The sequence below is a fragment of the Natator depressus genome, chromosome 7, assembly GCF_965152275.1.
Source record: "Natator depressus isolate rNatDep1 chromosome 7, rNatDep2.hap1, whole genome shotgun sequence".
NCBI lineage: Eukaryota > Metazoa > Chordata > Testudines > Cheloniidae > Natator > Natator depressus.
The window spans coordinates 18177328-18203840 of record NC_134240.1 but is presented as its reverse complement, the minus strand read 5'-3'; the positions used below and the strand labels follow the sequence as shown (position 1 = coordinate 18203840).

The window sequence follows — 26513 nt, the reverse complement described above, 5'->3', positions numbered from 1 at the left end:
AGTGAGGATCCATAGTTTCTCTAGGACTGAGAGTGGAGTTGACTCTTTGATTCTTGAAGGTGGCCTCTCAGTGTATTCCCATACAGTAACCATCAGCCTAGTCCTTGGTAACGTTAGGAGACTGTGCAATTCTGTTAGGCATGTCTCTCTCCCATTCCCTCCTCCTGGAACACTCCCTCTTTGACTGAAAGCACTGGCGGCTTTGTTAGCCTTGAATGACGAGGAAAAACTACTTTGAAATCATTCCCTTTCCCAAACCTTGATCCCCCTTTCTTCTTGCATGTGTGTGTGGTGCGTTTTGTTTCTTTTTCTCCTTACCGGGAATTATGAACCCGGGAAAAAAAACCCAGATGCAAGCTGCTCTCCTCAGGGAGCTGAGTTATAGTGTTGGTTGTATAAATCTGTTTGGAGCTCTAGAGACAAGGATGATTCCAAGCATCTTGGCTTTTGATAAGGCAGAAAATAATGAGCTTTTCTGCAGCTGGGCTCTGCACCCCCTTGTCACTGGGCGTTTTAGTGAGAGCCAGGGCAAACCAATAGGGCCAGATTTTAAGTTTGTGGAAGTCGACATATCTCCATTGAATTCAGTGGAACTACAGCAATTGTACATAAACAAGGTATATCAGTTTATACCAGCTGACAGTTTGGCTCAACATGTCCAAATAGGAGAATAGTCTCTCTTGTTTTAGGGAAGCAGCAGAAATTATTTATCAAAATCCTTTTATCATGCTAAAGAGAAGTCATATTTCTTGGAAAGCCATTGTTATTACTACAGTGGCCCCAATAAGCAAAAATCCCATTAGCATTCTACAGTAATGGCCTGGCACTATAGCTTGCAAGAAGAAAGGAAAATTGGAAAAGAGTAAAAAAAAATTTAAAACAAAAGAAAAAAAGGAAATGAGGAAAGGCTTAAAGAAAACCAACCGACTTCAAAAAGGAAATGGTTAAAGGTTAGAGAGACCAAAATTGAAGTGTTGATGAGGAGGGATAGGAGCTAAAGGGGGTGTGTGGGGGGTGGGAATACAGCACACAAAATGCAAATAGGGTGTGTGTGTAAGTAAGTAAAAATAATTGCATCCTTCCTGCCCCCAGTTTGTATGTTGTCTACTTAGATAAGTTTTTGGGGGTAATCCTCAGTCTTCTTACATGCCTGTAAAATATGTCACATATCCATGGTGCTAATTGTTATTTTTCACTAACCTTTTGGAAATAGGCAAGCCTTTTTGCTCAAGCTTTCCAGAAAAATTCAACTTGAGGCAGACCTCAATCATGACAAATTTGAGCCCAAATGGTTAACGTTTGCCAGAGTTATTCGCCATTGAAAAGAGGGGGTTAACATGGAAAGTGTTCGGCAACCTTTGCACTAGGCATCCCCTGTAATATAGTACTTTGGGCCATTACTGTAGGATAATGGAGTATTTTAGTGGAGTGTCAGTTTCCTTGGAGCAATACCAGGTAGAGAGAATTACTCTTTCATCTGTAAATAGAGCCTGTTGTGAGCTATGTTGTGGTGGAAGCACCATAATTATTTCTCCCTGCTGCCACCTCATGTTCATTGGCTTCAAATGACATTGCATCATTATATTGTGACACTTGCATCAGTACTCAATGTGGCACAGTCATTTGTGATGGTGTAAAATGGCTGCCATGGGTTCTCTTTGCAAAGGAAAGGGTTATAATCCCAACACGTTGGATGTGCAAGAAGGTCTAATCAGCACCATTGATCTCTGTAGTATGTGGCACAGGTTTCACCCAGCTGTTATCCAGCCCCCTGTGTTTGGATTTTATTGCAGCAATTAAGTGAATTATGCACCCTCCTTCACTCGGCAATGCATTAGAATCTGGTGTGGAACCTACTGCTGTAATCCTGACTGCCAGTTACAGTGCCTCTTAGCTACCTATTTGAGTTGATTCAGGGGCAGGAATGACTCAATATCAAGTGACTCTCTCATATCCATGACCACTTTGCTGTCCTTCTATGGGCCTAGTAATCTAAAGCCATGGCACTTGTTATAATCTTCACAATAGTTTACTGCAATCTTAAAACCCAACCTCGAGGCCTTTCATTAGTTACTCTAAGGCTTGGTAGTGTTATACTGATGACTTTTATGGTAAAGGAAAAGCCCAAAGGGATATTAAATTTGTCTTGGGATTTTATAAAAAGACCCAGTAATGATATCGCTTTTCTTATTGCACTCGTCTGTTAAAGTTATAATGACAAAGGGCAATTGTCCTCTGGTGGATGTGTTTCCTTGTTAGGTAAAATCCATCAGTCCTCCAAAACACACACATAAATTTCACTAGAATGGCTTATGGTCTGGCACACTGCCTGCTGTATAGAGCCGGTCGAAAATTTCACAAAGGAAAATTTTTCCATTGGAAAATACTGGTTTGTCGAAATCAACACGTTCCTGATATTCAGATGAAAACCAGGCAAGTTCTGCCTGATTTCCTGACAGCTCATCTGCTTGCGTCCTTGGCAACCTGCCTGGCAACCTGATGAGAAACCAAGAACCTGCGATCCCTGGATCCCGAGATCACAGCTCTGTGGCAGTCCAGGGTTTTGAGGGTCCATAGCTCCATGGCTTGCTGCTCCAGAATCGGGGATCTCAGGGATTCCACTTCCTCAGCAGCCCCAGGCTGCTTGACTCCCCCAACAGCTGAGTCCCTGATTCCCCTGGTAACCTGGGGATCCAGATGAAAAATTCCATTTTGGTTCTCCCCAATAGAATTTTTCAGAATTTGTCTCCTGCAAAATTTTTTGATTCCACCTCCCAATTCGGAATAATTTCCCTCCCCCAAAAGTTGAAATTTTTCATATCGGGAATATTTTGTTTTCCAGCCAGCTCTGGTGCTGAACACTGGGATTATGTATTCAGATCCAAACAGAAACATGAATACTTACAATACAAATATCCCAGCACCACTACGAGGACTGTGACAAGGGCATTTTGGACATATGGGCGAGCCGTTTCAAAAGTGGCCTCTGATTATGGGTATCTCCATTTTTGGGTCTCCAGTGGTGAGACACAACGTTTTTTTATTTTATTTTTTTCTATTACTTGTGCCACTGGTTCTACTTCTCTCTGGCAACCAAAATATTTCCCCATTAAAAAAAAAAGCATTTGCAAGCATGGGCAATGTCAGATTAAAACCAAACCAAAAAAAGGAACTCTTTTGTGTCCAGTGCTCCTTTTAAAAGCTCAGAGGCTGCTGTTTTCCTGCTCAGAGGTGGCTACATTTCAGCTTGTACATGACTTTGGGATCTGACTGTATAAATTCAGTTTTTATTGATAGATGGTTTTCAAAAGGTTTTGGTTCAGGTCATAAAGTGGTAGGAATTAGAGATGGGGAAAAAACCTTTTGGATCATCCAGGCAATCCCCTGCCTCATAAAGGTTTGTGCCCTGCAGTATAATTTCTAGTTCATTGTCATTGGGTAGCTATTCTGCAGTCCCCAAAATGTCTTCATCTGAACCTTTAGGAGCTGCAAACCTGAGCTGGATTCTTTATCAGGTTTCTGGTACTTCCTCCTTTGACTGAAGCTGCAAATACCGTGAGAAAGCCCCTTATCTCTGTATTTCAGTGCATCTGGTCCATGATGGAAGCTGGAGGGGCATGCAGTGAAAATGGGAAAATAATAAGGGGTGGAGGGAAAATGTTAGCTGAACATTTCTGCACCTTCAGAATGGATGGCTGTGCCTCGTTCTAGAAACAGGCCAGGGTTTGAAGAACTCTGATCTGTTCTGTTTATTTTTAATCATCATCTTTGGGAGGTATGGGCATCATCATGTGGTTTAAGTATAGGGGAGCCAGGCACTCCAGAGTTCTAATCCTGACTCTGAGAATGACCATCAGTGACCAGGGGAGGTCTGTTAACCTCTCTGCATCCGCTTCCCCGCCACGCATATGAAGACAACGGTATTTACCTCATATATGGGATGCAAGAGTCAACTTATTAATGTATAGAATACTCTCGTTTGGTAAGAGTCATCAGGCCAAATCATCCACTTGGCCTGGAGACAAGCTATAAACTAAATGAGTCCCTGTCTGGGAAGTATGCAGTCTCTGTAGCATCATCCCTCCTTTCCCGGATCCACTGGAATCTTTCTTGGGGAAGTTGGGCTTCATGCATGGAGTGTGTGTTTTTCTCATCCCTCCGACGTAGTCCAGAGTGAGATGATCATTAAAGTGTCCTCCCTGTGCACTGTGGCCCTCCCTAAAGGGGTTGAGCCGTGTGTGTGTGTGTGTGTGTGTGGGTGGCCCTCCCTAAAGGGGTTGAGCCGTGTGTGTGGGAAGGTATCCTGAAGCACTGTATATGCATGGGCCCCCTGTTCAGCCATCCCTGTCCTCTAGCTTATCTGTATTTGCAGAGATGAACTCCCAGCCTACTCCATGAAGGAGGCGAACCCCACCTTTGAGGTAAAAAGAGAGAGGAGACTCTAAAGGAATGTTCCCAGGCTTCTACTCACTCATGTTCCACATAGGAGATGGTCTGGGCCATTATTAGTATTACTGATAGCCTCTGAGTTTATTTCCTTCCTAAGAATGGTTATTGAAGATGATCCAGTTTGATCTCCTGTCCGTACAAATTGGTGTCCCCTCTTCAACCTCAGCACATTGTTTTGGTAGATGCCTGTGGTGGTTGCTGTCTTATGATGGGGAAGCGCTACAGGTGCAGACCCCCAGAAGGGGTTCTGTTCTCCCTCCCCAGCTTCTCTTAGTTTGTTTTATTAGGATAGAACATAGGGAAAAAATATAACAGACACACACATTGCTGTGCTTGAAATAATTAGTGCTATGTTATTCCCTGAGCTGGGATTTAATTACTTGCCGTGACAGTGAAGTGAATTTAGTTATGTTGTGTACTGCAATATTCTGGATGGAAACCTAATGACGATGTGGTGTCTGCAAATAAGGAACTGCCTTTTTTTTTTTTTAATGCTCACTCTCTGTGTTGTCAAGGGGGGCCGCACTGTATCTTGCTGTGCTTTTTTTTTCTTTTTTCTTTTTCCCCTTGCAGCAGCAGTGATTTTAATAAGGGCTCCTAAACTGAACCCATCTTTAGCTCTCTCTCGCTTGCTCCAAGTAACTGCTTTCTAATAGGAATGGAAGGCATAAATCAGGCAGCTAAATTAAAGGTTGGATTTTTGCAGATGGTGCCGGCGAATTGGAACGCGCTGCCTGACATTTTGACTTTGTCTCCTCATAAATAGATTTGGTGTAATTTTTCTCTTGTTTAGAAGAGAGGGGGCAAACTCTGAAGAGATTTGAGTGTCCTTTGGCTTCTTGCCTAGCTGCATTTGGGAAAGGAGCCAACAGTGTGAACTAGTGAGCTGTTGTCTTTGAGATCCTGGCCCCTTTACCCCAACCACTGAGAACAGCAGGGCTTTCCATGCAGTGTAGAGCTGGTAAGCAGCACTAAGCTACCCACTCTGGGGTGAGTTTGTGGGTGATGGAGGACAAGGGGCCTATTAGACATCTAGGGGGCAAGACAGCACAGTTCAAAGTAGAGCAATCCCAAGGGCTGTTCTGACTTGTATTATAATAGGACTGCTCTCGTTCCCAGCAACCTCTAGAGTCTAGAAAGTGCAAATGAAGTGCTTCTAACTGAGCCAATTTTTAAATGTGCTGCACACCTGCAGCTCCATTTTCTTCAGTGGAATTTGTGGGTAAGCAGCACTTCTGAAAATCAGGCCACTTATATTTAGCTGGATTCAAGAGCCTAATTTTAGGTACCCAGGTTTGAAAATTATGGCCTCGCTGATTTGCCCGCAGTCACGCAGGAAGTCGGAGGCAGAAGCAAGAACTGAATCCAGGAATTTAGAGTCTTGTTTCAGTGTCTTAACCACAAGACCACCCTTCTCCATTTAGTTTGGGAGGGGTTTAGTTCAGGGGTTTTGGCTTGGCAGCTGCAAAAGATTAGAGGTCAGCTATGCAGGTCAGATCTCCATCTGAACTCCTTCAAACTTAGAGTATTTGGAGCTTGAATTTTGGGTTAGGCCTTTTGCTGGTGTGGGAAAGGCTAAATAGTCGAAATACTGGGTGTCTGGGTTGAGCTGTGAGTGAAACAAATCTTTGTTAACTCTACGTTAACGGAAGGCTACTGCTATGAATAGCTGGAGATTTTCACTGCCTCAATTTGGGGGCCCAATTTGAAACACCCTAAAGGAGCCTGATTTTCAGAAAGCAGGGCGTACTTAGCTCCTTCTGAAAATCCAACCTCTTTAAGGTATCCCAGTTTAGGCACTCAAAAAGCAAGGCACACCAAATTCCTAGTCACTTTTGAAAATTGTATTTTATTCTTATCTGAAATATCATTCAGAGTTAAATTGCAGCCTGTTAATTGGCTATCTTCTCAGCTGCACCCTGCATACTAAAGACTAATTTTTAGTAATCTAAACTTAAACTTTTTGGATGTGCATAGGTTACCCACGCAGCTGTAATTACAGGTCTTCTGTTTGATGTGGGCTTCCTTGGTTAAAGCCATCCAACCAACAGACCCAGGAGATGTTGCTCATACTAACTGCATGCACAAAAATATATTGAGTTGTCTGAGGAACTCTAAAAGTGACTGCTTAGTGTTTTGGGGGTCTATACTTTATTTTAAACCTGTCTTCAAAATATAACGAATGTACTAAGGCCAAAAAAGAGTCCACAGAGAGAATCTGGATGTAATTACAAAAGAAACAGGAAGTAGTGGATGCACATGTGCAGTAACATCCAACCTCTGGATATTTAAGTGAGGATTTGACTTTGTTTGTGGCCAAGAATAAATCAGCATCTCCCTAAGAAATGCCCTCTCCTGTGAAATGTTATATTCATATTGTGGGAGCTGGGAGGCTATATCGTGATTAAAATCTCCATCTCCTTGCCTGGCAAAATAAAAAAATAAATTGATACTGGGATTTCAGCATCAGGGAGCAAAGGATGCCAAAGGAAAAATACCCATGAAACTTTACATTTACAATGGACTGTCCTCCCTAAGCTTTCTAAGGCCCTGCCAGTGCTGGAGTGGAAACAGAGGCCTTCATTATGTGGCACTGAAGTGGTTACTTTTGTAGTATACTGCCTCATTTGAGAAGTATTTTGACTGATTCTCATACAGACATTGATCCACCCAAAGTGAAATAAAGGAAGGGCAGATGTGATCCTGTTCGTTTCTACAAGCTAAGCAGGATTGCATGGGATCACTAGCTGAATGTGGGGATTTCCTGCAATCACCTACAAAAGATACCCCAGCACATAGTGTTAGTGACTCTGCAGGTTGCACTCTGCCCGCTAAATTGGTACTGAAGCGAAAACCCTGCATGATGTCTGGGAATGCTCTGCTGCTAGGCATGCTGTCTTTCCTGACTGTTTGAGCTCGTTAAAGATGAGATGGCATTTTTTACAACGGTTAACCTTGGGATCCTGGTGAAATTTCCATATTTGGCATTTATATGTTTCCAATCTCAATTCCCTATGTACTTTCAACTGTATGCAGTATTCTTCAGTTATGCAGTTGTTGCTGTGTGCTGCTAGGCCATTACTGTGTTTCTCCCCAGAGTTGGCTGCATTTGTGTGGTGGATTAAGTGATACCTGGATATTAGTTTAGATTACAGCATATAAAATTTGGGATGCCTCAGAATGAAAAGTGCTAGTTAAACATAAAGATATAAAATGCTATTGCAGCCATCCAGAGGACCCAACTGCCCTTCTACCTTCCTGTCTCCTAACACTGGACAGAATCCCTGAAATGAGAAACAAGAAAAATGTTAGACCCACAGCGTTCAGTGTTGAATGGCATGAGTTATGTTAGCAAAATAATATTTCTATAAAATCAGTTTAACGACTGTGGATTCACAATGCAAAGAAATTACACCAAGGTCCTGATTCTGTGAGATGCTTAGTGCCTCCTGCTGGAATGGGAATGCCCTCAGCTCCTCCTGAACACAGAGGGAGCTGGGGCTACTCAGAACTTCGCAGGGTCAGAGACGTTATGAGAAATTTTTTCATCTAACTGTATAGATCTCTGTATTGCGCTCATCACCATGGTGTCTGAAACCTGGTTTGGGTGATACAGGGGCGAATGAGGAGTGCAGTAATTGAGAGGTGCAACATGGATGTACAGGTCTGTACAGTGGTGGTGTTATTCACATCTACATTTATGGATTTTATTTGAATAAGGATTTTTAAAAAAAATACATGGAAATAAAAGTCTTGGTTAATTTGGGGCGGCCCACTGCTAACATTCTAGGTGCAGTGAAAGCAGAAAACATCTGTATTTTGGTTTTCAAGTTTATAAATGTGAAAAACAGAGTCCCGAAGTGGATTGGAAGCCTACTTGATGGTGTCATTTCAGTTTCTGAAGCAGGAAGGGTATGAGACAGGATTTGTAGAAGTGTTGTAAACAAAGCCCTGGGGGCATTCCCCACACCACGGGGGAATTTCATTTCTAAAATACACACGTAATTAAAGTCTACACATTTGGTTGGTGCTGAAGCAGAGCAAGGGATGGAAAATCTTGTCTAGGAAGCAGTGGAAGCAACAGAGGGCAAATCTGGGTGGGGGCAGAATGTGTTTTAAAAAGGCATTGCCAGAAACCTTTTGTGCTGCCAAAATCTACCCGCTCCTCTGTAAACTGAGAAAAGGAAAAACCCTGCAAGCATGAAAGTAATGTGAAAAATGCAGCTAGATAGCAGCGGCATTTATAAGTTGCTGTGTTTTGTTCTCTGTGGGATGGGTGTGAATGCATCTGCTAGGGATTAGCAGGATTCACTTGGACACAAGTGATGAAGGGGTTTGGAACAAATACATCTCATTATACCATGTTTCAGACCTTATTTGTTAAAAAAAAAACCCCAGCAAAACAGATGAACTCCCCCACCCCAGATATTTGGCATCCCTCCAGTGTGGAACGCCCTCGCTGCTTCGCTGTGCGGAACTACCACCCAGCCCAAACCCTCACCTCTTCCATTATGCCCGTGATCAGTGAGTCCTAAGAGTCACCATATTCCTGAATTTTAACAGCATGTTTGTAATCCTGTAACATGAATCCCTTCCCATCTCCGATATCGATCTGCTGTTGCCCATCACCATATTATCTGAGCCCCTACCTTCTGTTCATCACCCTCCCCTGCCCCCCACTGATTATGTTGCATGTGTGTCACATCATTGAAAGGGGATGTCATCATCCCACAATCCTTTTTTTTTTTTTTAAATACACTGAAGATGCATGGTTACTGCAGCAGAACTCACTGGAGTCCAACATGCTTATCAGAGGTTTGCTAGATTTTTGCCAGTGTTGTAATTGCGATGGCTTCTGTGCTACCTGCCTGGGCAGAACACTGAGTGCTTGACCTCACCTTGCCCTGATGAAAGGGGCTGAATAAACGTGCACTGTGGTGATGGAGGGAGGTGTTTGTGGGCATTTCATCAGAGTGCCGAGCTCCCAGCTGCAGCAGGAAGAAAGAACTGACGAGTTAGTTAATAGTTGAAGACGAAGGCCCACATCCCTGGCTACGGCTGAGGTGTATGCAGTCCAGCTCAGGATGGGGCATGTGGCAAAGTGCCTTTTGCTTTCCTCTAATCCTGGGCTGGCTGTGTGCCAGTGTGGTCCCTCAGCATAGCCAAGAGCAACCCAAAGGCTGGATTAATGTACACCTGCTAGCCCCAAGGCACCAGTACAGGCTCTGGGGATCAGCTGAGCCATGCCTTCTATCCCTGGCCGCACCCCCACCCCCCTGCAGGGGCGAGCTGGCTCATGAATCTTTGTGCCATTGAAGGATCCACCTCTCCTAGGCAATCTTCTGGTGGCTGGCAGTGCTGGCCTTACAGGCAGGGTCTGCCAGCAGCACAGCAAAAAGCATCCAGAGCTCACCTGACAACGAGCAGGGCTGAAAACCATTAAGTATTATGTCATGTAAGCATAGAACCGTGCAAGGTCGCACAACTTGTTCATTTATTCCTCCCCCCCCCCCCCAAAGTGTGCTGACCTTTGTAAGAAAAAGTAAATATTGTGAACATAACAGAATCTTAATTTACCTTTCAATGTTTTTTGTCCTAGAGTAAAGAAATTGGTCTACAGATGCATGAAGAACTCTTGAAGGTCACCAATGAGCTATACACGGTAAGTAATGTGTTCTTCCTACTCTTCTTTAAGCTGTGTAGTGAGGATTCCCTTATTCAGGATCAGAGTTAATGTAATTGGTTATGTACAGTGTGAAACAGTTACTTTTGGAGGCTCTCTCCATCCGTGTTACAGTTACTGCCTTTTTAGGTTTTTTCAGTTGTTGGAAATACTGGGTTTTAAATCGGATTTGACTAGGGCAGAGAAAAACTTACCAGCTGTCCTAGTCCTACAGTGGAGAGATTTTAAAAGCCATGGATTTAAGACCATATTATAGATCACATGATCTGATTCTTGCAGTTAAGTGGAGTGGAGGCCCCTCAGGCTGCTTTGGGTTAGATACAATATGATCTTTACTCATTGCTGTAACGTTCAAACCTGCTGGGGCTTTCCTGATGCTGCTTTTACTCCTGTTTTCTGTAGTCACTTTTAGGTGTCATCAATGACTACAATTTGAGCCAGGTTCTGATGGCTCAGTGGAGTCAGTCTGAATTGACACTGTTTAAGTGCAGTTGTATGTGGCTCTTCTGTGTGTTCTGCTGCCTGCCCATGTCCCACAGTTGATGATGGCTTAATCAGGCCTTCAGCAGGTAAATTTGGTATCACTTTTCTCCTGTAAGTGCTGTTCTTCCTGATTTAATTCAACAGTGGCAGTTTCCTCACAGACCTCATCTTCCTAGTTCTTAATGAAACCATGACCCTGTTACCTGAGCCCACTACTCCCAAAGTAGGCTTTCAGGAGAAAGACAGTAAAAGTCCTTTTATTGCTCCTGATCCTTGGCCATCAGGAGTTGGTTTTTCATTTCTGTTTGGGTTTAAGGATTGGTGATGCATTCTAGGAAGCAACAGAACATCTATCTTACCTAGGAAAAGTCAGGCAATCTAGTTGAGCCCCTCAATCCTATCTGTTCCCTGGACATAAATTGGTCCACAGCAGGTTTATTCCTACCAACAAGATGGATAATCATGTTGTTCCGGCACTTTGATAAACTGGCCTAAACAATAGACCATGAACTTTTTTTCTTTTAAATTTCTGCTAAAATCTTTAACTATGAATAGCTAGTTTCTTCATTTAACAGGCTCGTTTCTGCACAGGCTGCTGGAGGATTGAATTGCTCTGTGGGTTAGTTACTATGTGGGTGGGTGATCAGGAAAGATTAAAAGGGCCAGAATTGGGAGTGAGTTGATGTCTGGATGTCAAAGGTTTATTAGTGGCAGTAGGAGATTAATCTTAATTTCAGAAACAGTGTGATTGCTCCACCCTCATTTTGCATCTAACTTTAAACCTACCAATTGGATCAATCTATTCAAAGCCCAGATGTAGGATAAAGACACCAAATGAAGGACAGGTTTCAGAGTAACAGCCCTGTTAGTCTGTATTTGCAAAAAGAAAAGGAGTACTTGTGGCACCTTAGAGATTAACCAATTTATTTGAGCATAAGCTTTCGTGAGCTACAGCTCACTTCATCGGATGCAACACCGTGAATTCAGTCTAAGTCTCAAAAGTCTGTTGGGGTCTGAAATGAATGCAATTCTGTAAGACAAACTTGGAGTGAAATCCTGGCCCCATAATCAGTGGCAAAATTTTCAACACCTTCAGTGAGATTTCGCCCGTGGTGCTTTTCTGCTCCCACATTCTGACCTGGGTGTGCTTAAATGAATAAAAAGGCAGAAATCTATGGAGAAGGAGAACCACGTTACTTTGAGTTGATCTACCTATAATGATGGCCAACGATCTGTGTCAGCCTTTTAGAAATGCGTGGCCTGAAAGAGGCATGCTCTTTACAGAAATTACAATGAAACCGGTTCAAGAACTGAGCCTTATTAGGCAGCCTGTTGTCTTAAGAGATCATCCCAAATGTACAGAGTACAAATCGTATTACCTTGGTTAAGCAACTGGCTTGTGTCATCTCTTGGGTGATTGTTTAAAATGTTGTAGCATATTTTGAGTGCAGGATGATCCAGCATGGCAGTGTTGCTCTGTGACTTGCCACCATCCCCATGATTGAAGTGGTATTGTCGTATTCTCAGGCCTTGGCAATGTCTTGTAATGAATCAAGCAACTGCCCACATACTTAAACAATATTTGACAGCTAAATCACTGTTGTGTAGAAATGGGGATAAAATTTGGAACCATTGGCTTGAAAAATCAGTCTTCTCCCTCTTATGCTAATGGAGGTCCGTCTTAGTTGGCAGTAATACAGTAGTAAGTCATTTATCTGCTCTGTTGGCCAGCCACTAGGTGTTAACATTATCACACATGCTGAGCTAGCACATTGCATGCTGTATAGGGCTATATCAGCGTTACAGTATTGCACTTCTTTACTGGACTAATGTTCATCAAGTGGACTGATTTCCCTGCATGTTTTCCAGCTATGCATGATAAAAGAGGAAGTTGTGGGCATCCCATGCATGTTTGTGCCCTGGCTAGGACCCTGGTGGGGATTGTGTGAGGAGAACTGTATAGAGCATGTGGAAACTTTTGCACTGTTTAACTTGCATCTCAGGGCTTTGCTACCCACAAGCTGGAGCCAAACTAACTAAATCTGTTTGAATTCACGCCTTTCATTATTTTGATGTAAACCTGTGTGTATTGACTCTTCGGGTATGTGTACCCTAGAGATGGAAGATGTCAATTCTAGCTCAAGAAGACATACCCATGCTAGCTCTCCAAGATACCAAGCTAAAAATAGAAGTGTAGCTGTGGTGGCCCGAGCACTAGAAGGGGCTAGCTGCCCTGAGTACATACCTATGATCTCAGATGGGATTGTACTCTGGGCAGCTAGCCCTTCCCACAACAACTATCATTCTGTTTTTCGTACAGTAGCTTGATCAGAGCTAGTGAAGATAGGTCTCCTCAAGCTGGAATGTACATGTCCCAGCTATACTACAGACAAACCCTTATTTTGGAATGAGTGCCCTATTAATTTAAGTAAGTCCGTAAAAATAAAAAAGTTGACTTAAGTTGCATCAAAATTTCATCCTGAAATAAGAGCATCCACACACAGTCTTGCACCAAAGTAATTAAGGTGGGAATTAAAATGGATTTTGTTGTTTTACTTCCAATATATGTGTAGATAAGCCCTCAGAATTTGGGCACAAGTTGATGCAAGGTTCATGCGTAAAGGTATGGTGTCTTCACTCACCACTTGTTCCCTTTGTTGTATGCATTCATGTTTAAGGGAACGTCAGCCAAAATTTGGGTCAACATAAATAGTTTCAAAGTGAAGTTTCAATTTGTTTAATAGAGCTAATAGGCTCTATTTCTGTTTCTGTAGGCGCAGTGTAATTACTTGTTTTGCATGTGACAATGTTTGTTTCACATACTACACAAACGAGCACCCAGTTAGAGGCAGCATACTGAAAATTGTCAAAGCACCATGATGTATAATTAACCTGGGGAATTCACTGCTGCAAGATATTATTGAAAAAAATTAATTTTAAAAAATGATTGCATACTTGATATGAATTAGAATAAAATCTAGAGCTATATTAAATTAGGGGGAAAATTATAAGAGCCATCAGCCCTTGTACTTCAGAGCAAAGCTGGTTGCCATTTGCAGTCAGGAAATTTCCTCCTGGAGTTATGTGCAATGCAGGTGATTATCCCTTCCTCTGTAGCATTCGGCTTTGGCTGTTGTCAGACAGGATCCTGACCTGCTTGGCCTTTTTTGGCCTAATCCAGCATGCAGTTCATATGTTCTTAAAATAACAATAGGGTAATAACACCAGCTCAGAGTGGGACAGAGATAAATTCCAGCCTAGATTAGAGGTATGTCCCCTTCTTGGGCCTGATGCTGCACCTTTGACCTCAGTAACAGTTGTGTTATTGACTCCACTGGGAGCTGGATTTTGGCCTTTGGCCCTCATTCAGCAGAGCACTTAAGCCCATGCTTAACTCCGTCTTTGTTCAGCGAAGTGCGTAGCATATGTTCAAGTGCTTTGCTGAATCGGAGCCTTAATGAGGAACTATTTAAAAGCCTAAAGCGCTCTAGCTAAAGGCAGCAAGCAGCACCATTTATGACTAGTAATTTTGACTGTGGCCTTTATTTAGAACGCGATATTAATATTGCAAAACGCAACTTGTGGTGTTAAATAACTAATGAACATTACAACATATTTTTTCCTCCTTCCATTGTAGCTAATTAACTTATTTGCAAAAAGATCCCAGGGACACAGCTGTGGCAGCTTTTCTTTATGACCCAATAGCTTAAGACAGGGACAACATGACTTTGTTCCAAGTGCTGTCCAGAAGGCGTGAGAGGATTGCAGATTGGAGAGTAGATTGCTATAGGTAGACATCCTCCAGAATTAAGAGAATACTTAAAATAAATAGTTGTTCCTTTCAGCCTGGGAATTTTAAAGACCAGTTCATTCCTAGAGTATTAAGTGGCATCAGCTGAGAGATAATGAGGGCTGTTATCTGTACAGCAAACTTTCCGAGGCAGTGGTGTCACTGACACAAACTTCATCCATTTGGAAAGAATCAATGATATAAAATGATTCTTTTGTGCTGTCTTAGAGCTAATTAGAGGAGGTGCAGATTGGACAAGGAACAGTCAGTTGAAAAGCGCTGTGCTCTACTCTCCCAGCAATCATTTGTATTCTTGCTGCTCATGAGTGGGAGATGCTCTGCAAATCGGAATAAGCAGAGCCTATCCTGCAGTGAAGTTCCAGTCCTGTAGCCCCTATTATCCTCCAATCCTGTATGCGCATCAGGCTCAAGTGGGAGTAAAACATGGTGGGGAAGGAAGACTTTTAAGCAAAATAATTATGATAATGAGCAAACATGACCGTGAAAAGGGTGTAGAGTGACTAGGCTGCAGTGGGAGTAGGTTATGTTCTATAATGCTCCGTAATAAGGTATTTTCCTTTTTAAATCAGTCTTTCTTGCACAACAAATGTGAGGCCTGAACTAAAGCCCATTCAAGTCAATAGACGCTAGCTGACCACAGCGGTCTTTGGATCAGGCCCATGCCTGAACACCATGGTAGGTACAGAAGCTCAAACACAGCTGACAAACAGTCGTGCTGAAAGTTGCTGTTTGGGCATAGCAGTGTCCAGGTCCAACGAACACCTCACAACCTGGGGACAAAAACCTGGTTGTATTTAAAATACCGACTGGGCCAGGGTTTCACTGTCAGACCTTCTTGTTACACTAGTACAGTGTAGTTGTGTATGTTTGGGTCTCTGGAAATGCCTGGGAGCCCTCTCTTGTGATAGCCAGATATTGCCCAAAGTGCAGCCATTCCATTCCGCTTTTCCTCTGTGTTTTCAACAAAAAGAAGCGGGGTTGGGGCAGGGTAGCAGAGGAGGGATTGTATGAAAACCCAGCAAGTCTTTCTTCCCCATTGGTGTATGTAGCATAGGAGGTGTCTCTGGTTTGTCTTCTGTGATTTTCTTTAGGGAAACTGCAGCTGCAAACACATGTGGAAAGTTATGGACTTTGTGACATAACACAGGACAGGGCAGAAATGGGACTCAAACCTCCACTCGCTCTTCTTTCCATTCTTCTTAAATTATAAATCAGAGACAGCATGTTTCTGGGGGACTTTGATAAGGCATTTGAAGCTCATTTAGAGGCTATGTTTATGCTTGGCTGGGAAAAAGATCTTATGTTTCAGCCGAACCTCTTCCAAGCAAAACACTAGGTTCTTTTTGACAGCCACAGCTGTGGAAAATGCTGTGTTTTTTCTTCACAGGGTCTTGTGCAAACTTCCTTTTTATTCTGCTTTTGCTTTCTGTGGATGCACACGCCTTGCAATTCACTGATATGCGCCCCCCCTGCACCCCACCCAGCAACAATGGTTTCATGTAGCTTCCATCCAAAAATGTTACTTAGCCCAGCTTTGTTCAAAACTCTGGCAGAGCTCACAGTCGGCAGCGTACCTGACTCAAGTAGTGGGTTTGTTGCAGGGAAGCTGGGACTTGCCCAAGGTCACGCAGCAAGTCAGTGACAGAGCTAGGAATGGAGTGCAGAGGTGAAATGCTCACCTTACTAACAGTGGGAGTTCTCCTGACTCCAAGGCCTGTGGCTGAATCCCAGGGCCATCCTTTCCCCCAAAACATAGGAAACATTTTTATGCCTCTGCTGACAACTCAGCTGACATTTAAAAGGAACCTTTTGCCCATGTTAAAACTCAGTTCAGAGGACATCATTTTGGTTGAACTATATTTGCTTTTAATTGAGTCAGGAGGATCTGTTTGCCAGCAGATATTGATTATTACTTGACTTGTCTCTTGTTCCTGTCTTCCCCCCCACCCCTCACCAGGTACTTTCTGCCCATGTGAAAGATTGTTATCCTTTGACATTATAGATTTGTATTGCAAAGAGTTGGTGTTATCTTGGACGGGGAATATAAAAGGGGCTCTGGTTTGGAGAAAAGGCTCATTTAAAGAGGTGTCTAAAGCCATTATGGAGAAAGTGGAAATGTTCATGAGAGCATGAAAGCAGATTGATTTTGTTTGTGATAATTACGTTGGGCCAAATTGCCACTTACGTGGTTTATTGCTGCCTATGGGGCAAGAAGATTCTGAGAGCATAGACTCGTGGAACCTGATTGTTCTATCTGGCAGGGCTCCAATGGGAAGGAAAGGCTATAAGTAGGGCCCTACTAAATCCGCGGCCATGAAAAATGCATCATGGACTGTGAAATCTGGTCTCCCCGCCGCTCTCCAGCTGCCCAGCTCTGAAGGCAACGCCGCTGCCAGCAGCAGCGCAGAAGTAACGGGAACAGTACCACAACACCCTCCCCCGCCCCCACGCAATAACTTTGTGACCCCTCCCCCCACAACTCCTATTTGGGTCCGGATCCCTACAATTACAACACCATGAAATTTCAAATTTAAATAGCAGAAATCATGACATTTATGATTTTTAAAATCCTCTGGCTGTGAAATTGACCAAAACGGACTGTGAATTTGGTAGGGCCCTAGCTATAAGGTTATATTGTTGTATTACCTCCTGGCTTGCCTCCACTGATCCCCATGGTAATGGCAAGTATTGTTGCCCCAAGTTCCCATTGGTAGGGGTGGGATGTTGCATATTGCTGAGGGGGAACAAGTGTAAGGTAAGAGGCCATCACTAGTTTGCTGTAAGGATCCTCACAGGGTTCTTGTGGGGTGGGGTGGAGTGAGATGGAGTCAATGCCATGGGGTAGTTGTCAGCACCCTACCCCTCCACACCTCCAGAGCCTGAGCCTCCTGGAGCAAACCCTAGAGAAACTTCAGCCATGTTGCATGGGACGGGAGGCCCATTCTTTGGCGCTCCACCTGCCCTGATCTATAGCCTCCCTTTAGTTTCTAGTGTGTTATGGAGCAGTAAAATATGCCCTGTTGTGTCTTTGTGCAGTTAGGAAGCTAGAACAGTACATTGCCGATGAAAAGCAAGTGCCATGTTTACTCTGTAGTCTCACAGACGTGCGCTGGTTGACAATGTCAAAAGCAAAGCCCAAAGCCGTGGAAGATCTCAAAGGCCAGAAAGATCAAATCTAGCACATGTCCCTTTAGGGTTTGGTTTGGATTCCAGCAGCCATCTGAAGAGCCAGTTATATAACAAGGTGTGCTTTAGGCTAAAGCTGTTCCTCCACTCCATTTTTAGCCAGGGATACAGGTTTATTGCTCTCTGGAAAATCAGTGGCTCAGAAAGAAAGTCCTTGTAAGTTTATTTTCTTTAACATTGCCTAAAAGGTGAAGGGATGGGGCGGGGACAAACGGTCTGTGCTAATCTGCAAGAATATCAGGCTGTAGTTCAGTATCCCCCAACGATTCCTCTTTCCATCCCCATCCCCGAGTCAGACAATTATAAAGGGCTCTCTAATCACAGACAAGGGCTGGCGGGTTACATTCTGTTGTTTTCTCCTGCCTAGGGCTTCCCTCTCGCTCTACTTCCTTGTTCAAAGGATGCTAAAAAAAAATGCTTAGCACAAAAAATTTAGTAGATCAACTTGAGCAGTGTGGGCCATTTCCTAAACTGGAGTAAATCGGCGCGGCGCTGTTGATGTCAGTGGTGCTACATTAATTTACACCAGCTGAGGATCTGGCCCTGTGTTTGCTTGGGCTGATTAAAGGCATGGAGAGCTAACGTACTGCTCAGCCTGACAAGAACTTCAGGGAAACACTGGGATAAATGCCCAGAAAGGGGGACACCATCAAAAAGCAGAAATTAGTGTGGGATCAAAGACCAAGATTTCAAAGTGCCTAGAGATTTTAGGTGCCCAATTTGAGAGATGCCTTTTAAAAGGACCTGATTTTCTGAAAACCAGGCCTTCTATGCCCAAAATCTGCACCCCAGATCACTAGTAAAAATTGTGGTCAGCGTCTTTGCCATGAAGAAAATTTCCTTTGAGGTAGATATCCTGGGCAACATCCAGACCTCATTGGAGTCCATGATAGTCTTGCCATTGACTTCAGTGGGGCTAGGATTTCAAACCTTGAGTCCAACTGATTTATGGAAAGCTTAATGGGGGAAAGGGAGAAAATGCAGGGACTGAGTGGGACAGCGGTGAATGTGGCTGTGAAGTGAGGGCCACACATGGTCATGAGGGGATGGCTGAGAGGCAGCCAGCTCTGCTAGGTATGTGCTTACAGATTCAGAGAGAAAAAGAGCTGTCCTGCAAAAACGCAATCCTTGTATTCGTGTTACAGATCCCCTTGCTGGTTCCTTACCTTACAGGAAAAGTTTCTTTTAACCAGCCTGTAGAATTAAGCACAGAATGATTTTCCAGTGGCAGTTCACAAACTCCTCATAAATCCATCCCCTTGTCACCTCTGTTCCTTCCGATTCAGCCTCTCACCAGTGCACCTGATTTACTAGGGGTCCCCCTTACTTTTAGACTTACATGTGCCGATAGCCGTTGCAGACTGGTGTCCTCTGGCTGTCTACCAGCTGTGGGTGTGAAGATGCCAAGTCAAGGGGAAGCTTAATTCTTGTTAATGGTGGGAATGTCTCCCCATGTCATATGTGATCCTGTTAGGAGCTGAATGCTTTTCTGAGAGCAGCTGAGCCCCTCCAGTTATGTCTACACTGCATCTGGGAGTGAGCCTGCCAGCCTGGGTCCAGAGACTTGCGTTAGCGCACTAAAAATAGTAGTGTAGACATTGCAGCTCAGACTGGAGCTCAGGGTCTCAAGCTGGGGTTGGGGTGGGGCTGGGCCTGACATTGCTATTTTTAGTGAACTAGCGTGAGCCCCATTAGCACAAGTCTGTGGACCCAGGCTGGAGGCTGGCTCCCAGATGCAGTGTAGACATACCCCAGGTTCCACTGGAGCCAATGGGATGTGAGGTTTAGCACCTTCCAGAATTGAGCTCTTGGCATTTCCTTCTCTGATATTTTGGTTGCATCCTATATTTTAATGCCAAGATCATACTGTAATGTTGGTGCTTCGTAGGCGGAGAGCTTTGCTGGCATGTCTTCAGTTTGGAGGGTTTGGTGCCGTTACAGCATTGGGCTTGAGGTGCAGAAAGGGAGAGGTGTCAGGGTCTTTGCCTTTGCACCTGGGGGCTGTGGCCTGCTCTCATCCTTGTGTTAGGAGGTGCTCAGAGCTGCTTTAAGTCCCATTTTAAAACCTTACTTCTCAAAGCCATCAGCATGGCAGAGTGAGTTTGGTCTTTGTAATTAGTGTTCTGTTAGCTGCTTGCTCTCTGTGGTAAATGTCGTCATCCGTGCACGGGTCCCTGAGAGGTCAGATTAGTTCTGAATAACACCCTTTGAGGAGGACTTTAGAAACATCCTTAAACCTTTAGAAAGTGGCATCAGCATGGGTCTGTTTGTCTGTCTGTCTGCCTCCCCTGCGCTCTGGGGCTGGCAGGGGCTCCTCGCTCCTGTTCCACCTAGGGAGCTGCTCACCCAAAACCAGGTGAGGAGAAAGGGGATAGAGCCATAGCAGTACCCCAAGGGGAGCAACGTGTAAAGCTGGTGTAAAGCGCACACCCACATGTAAAGGAAGAGATTGTGCTGGCGTGAGGCACAATCTTCCCCAGCGCTGCTCCTGGGGCCGTGTAGTTCCACACTGTGTCCTATGCAGGGCAGTGGCATAAAAGCCAGAATCTGGCCCTTCATGATTAGCCATATTTCACAGCCCCATTGACAGCAGCATCCAGACCATTAACATGTAATTCTGCTCTGCAGAGACCAATCCAGCATCTCTGGCCTCGTCAAGGCAATGCGAAATAAAACGTCTGAGTCCTGGAGCGAGCTGATGAAAGGGGACAATGCGACTGAAGGCATAAAGAGAGAGGAGCGGATGGGTTTTTCTTGCCAAGACTATTAAAATGATCACACTGTGCCCTCTGATCTTTTATTTTTTAAAATGTGATTGTCGAAGTGAAGCATCTGTAGATGTTTTCCTTGGGACACACAAACACCACACAACTCGAGCTGCTCTAGTTCCTAGTAGGATGGGCGTCCATGTTGTCAAATCCACCATTGCATTTGATGCCAGATAAGGCACTAAGTGGAATGGGCACTGGAGATCAAACTGTTTCACTCTGAAGCAGCACCTCTCCAAGTTAAAGATGAGGCACATCGGCAGGGTGGTGGAGGGTTGAGCTTGCCTCTGCCTCTGCACCTGTTTCTATGGCTAGAGAATTTGAGCCTGGTTCTCAGTTACTCAGTTCCTGGACTTGGGAAGAGGAGGGTTGGGGCCAAGGTAGTATCAAGCTACCTTTGCGCACCCCGTATCCTGGAGCCATGCAAGGGCCTGTCTGCCCCCAGCTCAGAGCTGCTGTAAGCTATGTCCTGTTTCCCTGTGGCTCTGAATAGGAGAGAAGCTGCGGTGCAGTGCACTCTGGCCATGCTCTAACACTGGGGGATAGGGACATGGATGATGTAGAGTTACGCCAGCTCTGTCCTGGCTGTGGAGATGTCCGGTTTAGGGTTAGTCTCAGTGGCTGACCCCAGCTCCCTTTAAGAGGTGGCATCAAACAGTCTTAGCATACCTGAGAATCCGGCCCATGGTCTCTAGGGCTCTCCAGCCTGCACTGTGCACAAGCAGGGACACTGTAAGTGTAGGAGACTCATTACCTTCTGTCTCTTCAGGTGATGAAAACCTACCACATGTACCATGCGGAAAGCATCAGCGCTGAGAGCAAGCTGAAGGAAGCAGAGAAGCAGGAGGAAAAGCAGTTCAACAAGTCTGGGGACATCAGCGTGAACCTGCTGCGGCACGAGGACAGGCCTCAGCGCCGGAGCTCCGTCAAGAAGATTGAGAAGATGAAGGAGAAGGTGGGTGGGAGGAATAATGAGCCTCCCGCATGGCTGACAGCTCGGCTGCTGATGGGCGCAGTTGTGGATGCCAGCTACATGTGTACTGGGCTAGATGTGCAGACAAAAATCTCTCTGTGGCAAAGGTTTCGGCTCCAGCATTCATCACTCTCCTGCAACCCTTTCTGCAGCCTTTGAAGGGATCCGGGAGGAAGTCTCCTGCTAGTTCGATGCTCGTGCATAGTTCGGCGAAGAGCAGTCTGGGGATGCTATAAAAAGTCTCTTTATTGGTTGTTAGTAATGGAGATGTGCCAAAGTCAGTAGGCAGCAAGGGTTTGATTCAAAGTCAGGCTGCGACCTTTGAGCAGAAAACGGGGCCTGGGGAACAACGTGCAGCACACATCCACAGAGAGGATAAAATACGTGGTTAGGGACTGATGGGGCCAACCATTAAATATTGCACAGTGCCTCAGCGTGGAGGGGGAGTTGAAAAGGGCAGTTGAAAGGGCCTCCCAAAAGCAATGGCTCTGAAAACCAAACACAACAAAAAAGGCTGAGGCAGCCAGCAAAAACTAGAGCAAATGAAATGCTTATACAGGAGCTACTCAGACTGTGGCCAGTGGGTCCGACTGATTTTAATCACACAAAATCTAGGATCTGAGAGACTTTGTCAACTGCTGAGGGAGGGAGCCTAGCAGTAAATCTAGTCTGCCACGGTAATGCTCTGTCAAGTAGACAGAGAGGACACCGTGGAGGGGAGGGTTGTGGTCAGCTTGCAGTCTGTATTTCACTGCTTCGTTTTTCATCTCCCAAATCTGTTCTTGTAACAATGAACAGTATATATTCCATGATTCATTAGATCAGAGACTTGAAGGAAGAGGCTTGGATATTCTTTCCACTGATCTGTGAGCTAATGGGGCAGCATTCTGATGGGGCTCTGAAGAAAAAATGCAGCCCTAGTGCTTCAAAACCCATTACCTCTTTCTTCTCCAGGCTGCCAAAAACCTTGCATTCTGCAGATTCACAGAAACTCCAAATATTGTCATTCGGGCACTTTTTCTGATTTTCTTTTTTTGTGAAAATGAAAAGTAGCCTCCCTGGCCAGGAAACTGTTAGTTAGATGTGTGTTTACCCAGCTGTGTATGTTGCACTGGAATATGAGATAGCAGAAAGCCCCTTGCAAGGGTCAGGCACTCTTGTTTAACTTCTTGATTGGAGACCACCCTGAACAAATGCCCTGAACTTGTAGGGGTTTGAATTCTGGATCCCCTTCTGAATTTTGCAGCTTGAGCCTTTGGTCCAGATTCCACAGCCAGATGCAACTGTATAAATCTGGAGTAATTCCAGATATACATCAGTGTAACTGTGAGTAGAATTTGGCCCTCTAATCTTGACTGATGCCAAATCTTCCATGAATGTGCAGATAAGATAATTGTGCTCTGAATGCATTCTGTACATTCAACTTGAATGCTCTTGCTGTGCTGTTGAATGTATCAGGTACGTTCAGATGGATTCGCTTGTTGTACTGGTAAAGGTATATGCTGCATCCTACCAAGAGGGTGTTAATACGTGACACCAGCACAGCAGTGCACTATGGAGGACTTGTAGCAAGAGGAAATGTGAACCTCCTGGATAACTTATTTGTGTTTTTACATTCTATTTTGCTTTTTCAGAGGCAAGCCAAATATTCTGAAAACAAGCTGAAGTGCACTAAAGCCAGGAACGATTATCTGCTGAACCTGGCAGCCACAAATGCAGCCGTCAGTAAATACTACATCCACGACGTCTCTGACCTCATTGATGTAAGTTATCCTTCTCTCCGAATGCATCCACCCCTCTTCCTGTTGGCAAGTAAGCAGCCGAGTACTAGACACTGATCCTGTTGCTCACCCTGGTATGCGCTGTGGTAATAAAGGGGAGTTGGTTGGCATTTTGAACTCTGGCTGACCTGTGGGTCTTTTGCAAACATTACAGTGTTTTGGTGTTTTTTCTCAGCGCTCCCCCCCACATTATACAAGGATAGTGACAGAAGCCCAGTAGTCATCATATGGGAGTTGGCCTTTAATACATTTCACGGAGGCCACATGAAAGCAAAGTCATTGATTCATTTTTAGTCAACATTTAAACCTCCCTCGTCAACAGTTGACAAAATATAGATTTTTTTATGTTGTTGTTATTGGTAACTATCAATACATATAAATTAGAGCAGGAAATGAGTCAGTCCTCCAAGATGCAAACACCCCAAATGGAGACGTTTGGATTTGGAGCCAGGTCTGAACTTAGTGGTCCAGGACTATCTCTAAGATAAATCTACCAAGTACATATTATTTTAACACTTACGGCATCTTTTACGTCATCACACAAGAATCGCAAGATTTTGGCTTCAGTGTGCCACGGTTATGGCTTCAGTAGAAATTTCCAGAGAAATATTTGTGTCTGGATTGGCATCTTCCTATAGTCTGTGGTAGTAGCCTTGTATGAAATGGCTAGAAAACACTATCACCCCCTGTACGTGAAGGTTTACAAGGGCATAAACAGTTAGAGTGGAATTCACCCCAGTGCAAGAGGGCCTGGAAAAGGTACTGTGCATCACATAAACTCTTTAATAAGGAGCTTAAGTGATGGATAGGGTCTTATGTGGTCCTTTTGAGGTGAGGTGAATTTCACCCCAATTCAGTAACATGAGATGGTTGAGTGTTTTATAAAAAATTTTAGCATACAACTGGGCACACTTTTATTTAAAACAGATATGAGTATCTGGACTGATAGTGAGATGGTCTTAGTGGTCTCATCTGGCCTGCCTAAGAATCTGTATTTAAAATGGATGAAAGAGAAACCTCTTGAAAATTAGGAATCTCAAATGGTTCTTTATTATGGAAGTTAGACATTGAAAAACCTAATTGTCCTCACTAAATCCATAGCAGTTTCCACTGATTTCAGTGAGAGCAGGTTTGGGCGGGGTGTCCCTGCCCTATCAATTCAGCATTGTTCCCCATTATAGGCCTGATCCTGCAAACACCTATGACTGAGCCCAGATCCCAATTCAGAAAAGCACTTGAGTATGTGCTTAAGTCTCATGCTTTCCTGAATTGAAATCCTAGTGCTTACAGTTGTGAATAGCCCCATTGCAGTCATTACTCATGGATGCAAGCCCAGTAGTAACTGCAGGATCAGATCTTATGTATTTCCTTTTGTTTCATGCTGTGTACTTTTAAGTGATTCAAGAAATGGGATTTCCATCACTTCCTTTGGGAGGTAATATCACAGCTTCATAGTTCTTACTATAAGGAATTTCCTCCTGCTAGTCAGTTTTAACTTGCTTCGGTTGCAGCAATGGTTATATAAATAACACGGATCTATCTGTGTGCTGAGTATTTGTCCTGGTTTAAATGTCACTAAAATGCATTATTTAAAAAACCATGGGAGTGTTAATTTCTTTTAATGAATTTACAGATCATATTTATTGGTCTAGTTAGTAATTTAAAGGGAGGTTTGCGGTAAGACTCACAGGAATTTCAAGATTTTAGTTTGATAGAAATGTTATTGGGTACAATTTTTGAGGCTCTTTTTCATCTTGGTTGTGTTTATTCGTATTAAAAGCAAACAATAATCCCTTGCCAGTGGAAGTATACGAACAGAAGGATATGGAGCTGCCTTACTGATTTGCCCTTTGGGTTTCTGTAGTTTTTTTTTAAATTTTTTTTAATGAGAGTGACTTTTGTTTTCCTGGAGAGTTGCTGAATTCCAGTTTTAGCTCTAGCTGTTTTTATGTTGTTCCTCCCAAGTTTATTTCGTTGCTGACACTTCCATTGGAGTCAGCAGATGGCTTTTCTTCCTCACTCCAGGAATCCCTTCAGGGGACTTTAACTAAAGCATCTTTGACTCTGTACAACTATATGTGCCTAATTATATATTCTGATTGCCAAAGAAAACAAAGTATTGTTAAGGATGCACGAGCCGTTCATGGGTGTCCTAATTTCAAATCCCCCAGGAGAAGAGCAGTTTATTTGAACAGGCTTTTATACAAATCCAGTGTGTTTCACAGGAGCACTGGAGGGGAGATTTCAGTACACCCCAGAATAAAGGGATCCCATTCACTGCACCACACAATAAGTCCAGTACTAGCAACAGGAGGACTTCCAACCCCATGTGTGTAACTGGTACAAGAAAAAAACTTGGTGCTGTGTGTTTTAGATGGAATGTTATTGTAACAGTTACAGATCTGGATTTCTATCATCATCTCAATCTATAGTTGGTAAAGTGCGCACGCGCACACACGCACACGCACACACACACACACACACACACCAGTTCATCCACCACTTCAATGTAGCCACTTATGGGGCGGAGCTCAGCTGTTATTTAACAGCATGGGGCTGTGCTGCACAACTGCGTTGTATAAGAAAAGTGAAATTCACCCGGTGCAGAGAGCGAGCACAAAGCCTATGCATCCTAATTTGAAGGGCATACCTGGAGTTTGAGTGGTGCATGGCCTTTAGGCCTGGCCTCTCTGCAGGGGTGAGTTTTGCCTGAAGAGAGGAAGAATACCATATTCAGGTGAGAATTAAATCTGAGCAAAGGGCCTAAGAGGAGACTGACATTCTTGAAAGGGCTTCGGCTTGATGTATTGCAGTTATGATTATACTTCCAGCTGCTCCACCCAGCATCACCAAGAGTGATGATTAATGATGTAAAGGGTTTTCTCTCTAGAACATAATAGGGGTTATAGAAGGGCTCCTACAGGCAGTTCATATCCAGCACAAATTGCCATTTAGAGTTTTATGACTTGTATGCGTGTCTGAACCATCAGATCACTGGAACTGAAATTTAGCAGCATTTTAAAGAAAAAATCCTGGCTGGGTAAATGTCATCTATTAGGCCCAGCTTTTACATTTCTCATGTTATCAGCGCCAAAGCAGAATCACAACTATGTCTGCTAAAGAGTTGTCTCCATTTTGGTGAAATACAGGGTCTCAGCTGCTTGGAGAAAGTGGAGTTCTTTCAGGGCATTGGATTGTAATGAAGTTAAAACTTGATCAGAGTAGTCATGAATTAGCACACATGACTGTCCTTTGTTTTGCCTCAAGTGGGCTTTGCTCCATCCTTCCTGATGGGGGTAAGGATTTACAACATAGAGAAAGGCATGTTGTTAGACTTTTTCATTTAAAGAGTGTCCTTGTGCAAATTCCTCAAAAGAAG

The 26513-nt window shown here is 43.9% G+C and overlaps 1 protein-coding gene across 2 annotated transcripts in view; it reads left to right on the top strand.

Moving 5' to 3' along the window:
• Positions 1-26513, top strand: part of SRGAP3 (SLIT-ROBO Rho GTPase activating protein 3) — a 221342-nt gene that overhangs the window by 138024 nt on the left and 56805 nt on the right. For both annotated transcript variants that reach the window (XM_074957557.1, XM_074957558.1), the window contains exons 4-6: positions 10049-10111; positions 21150-21335; positions 22988-23116. In XM_074957557.1, coding sequence (XP_074813658.1) covers positions 10049-10111; positions 21150-21335; positions 22988-23116 — 378 coding nt within the window. The remainder of the gene's footprint in view (positions 1-10048; positions 10112-21149; positions 21336-22987; positions 23117-26513) is intronic.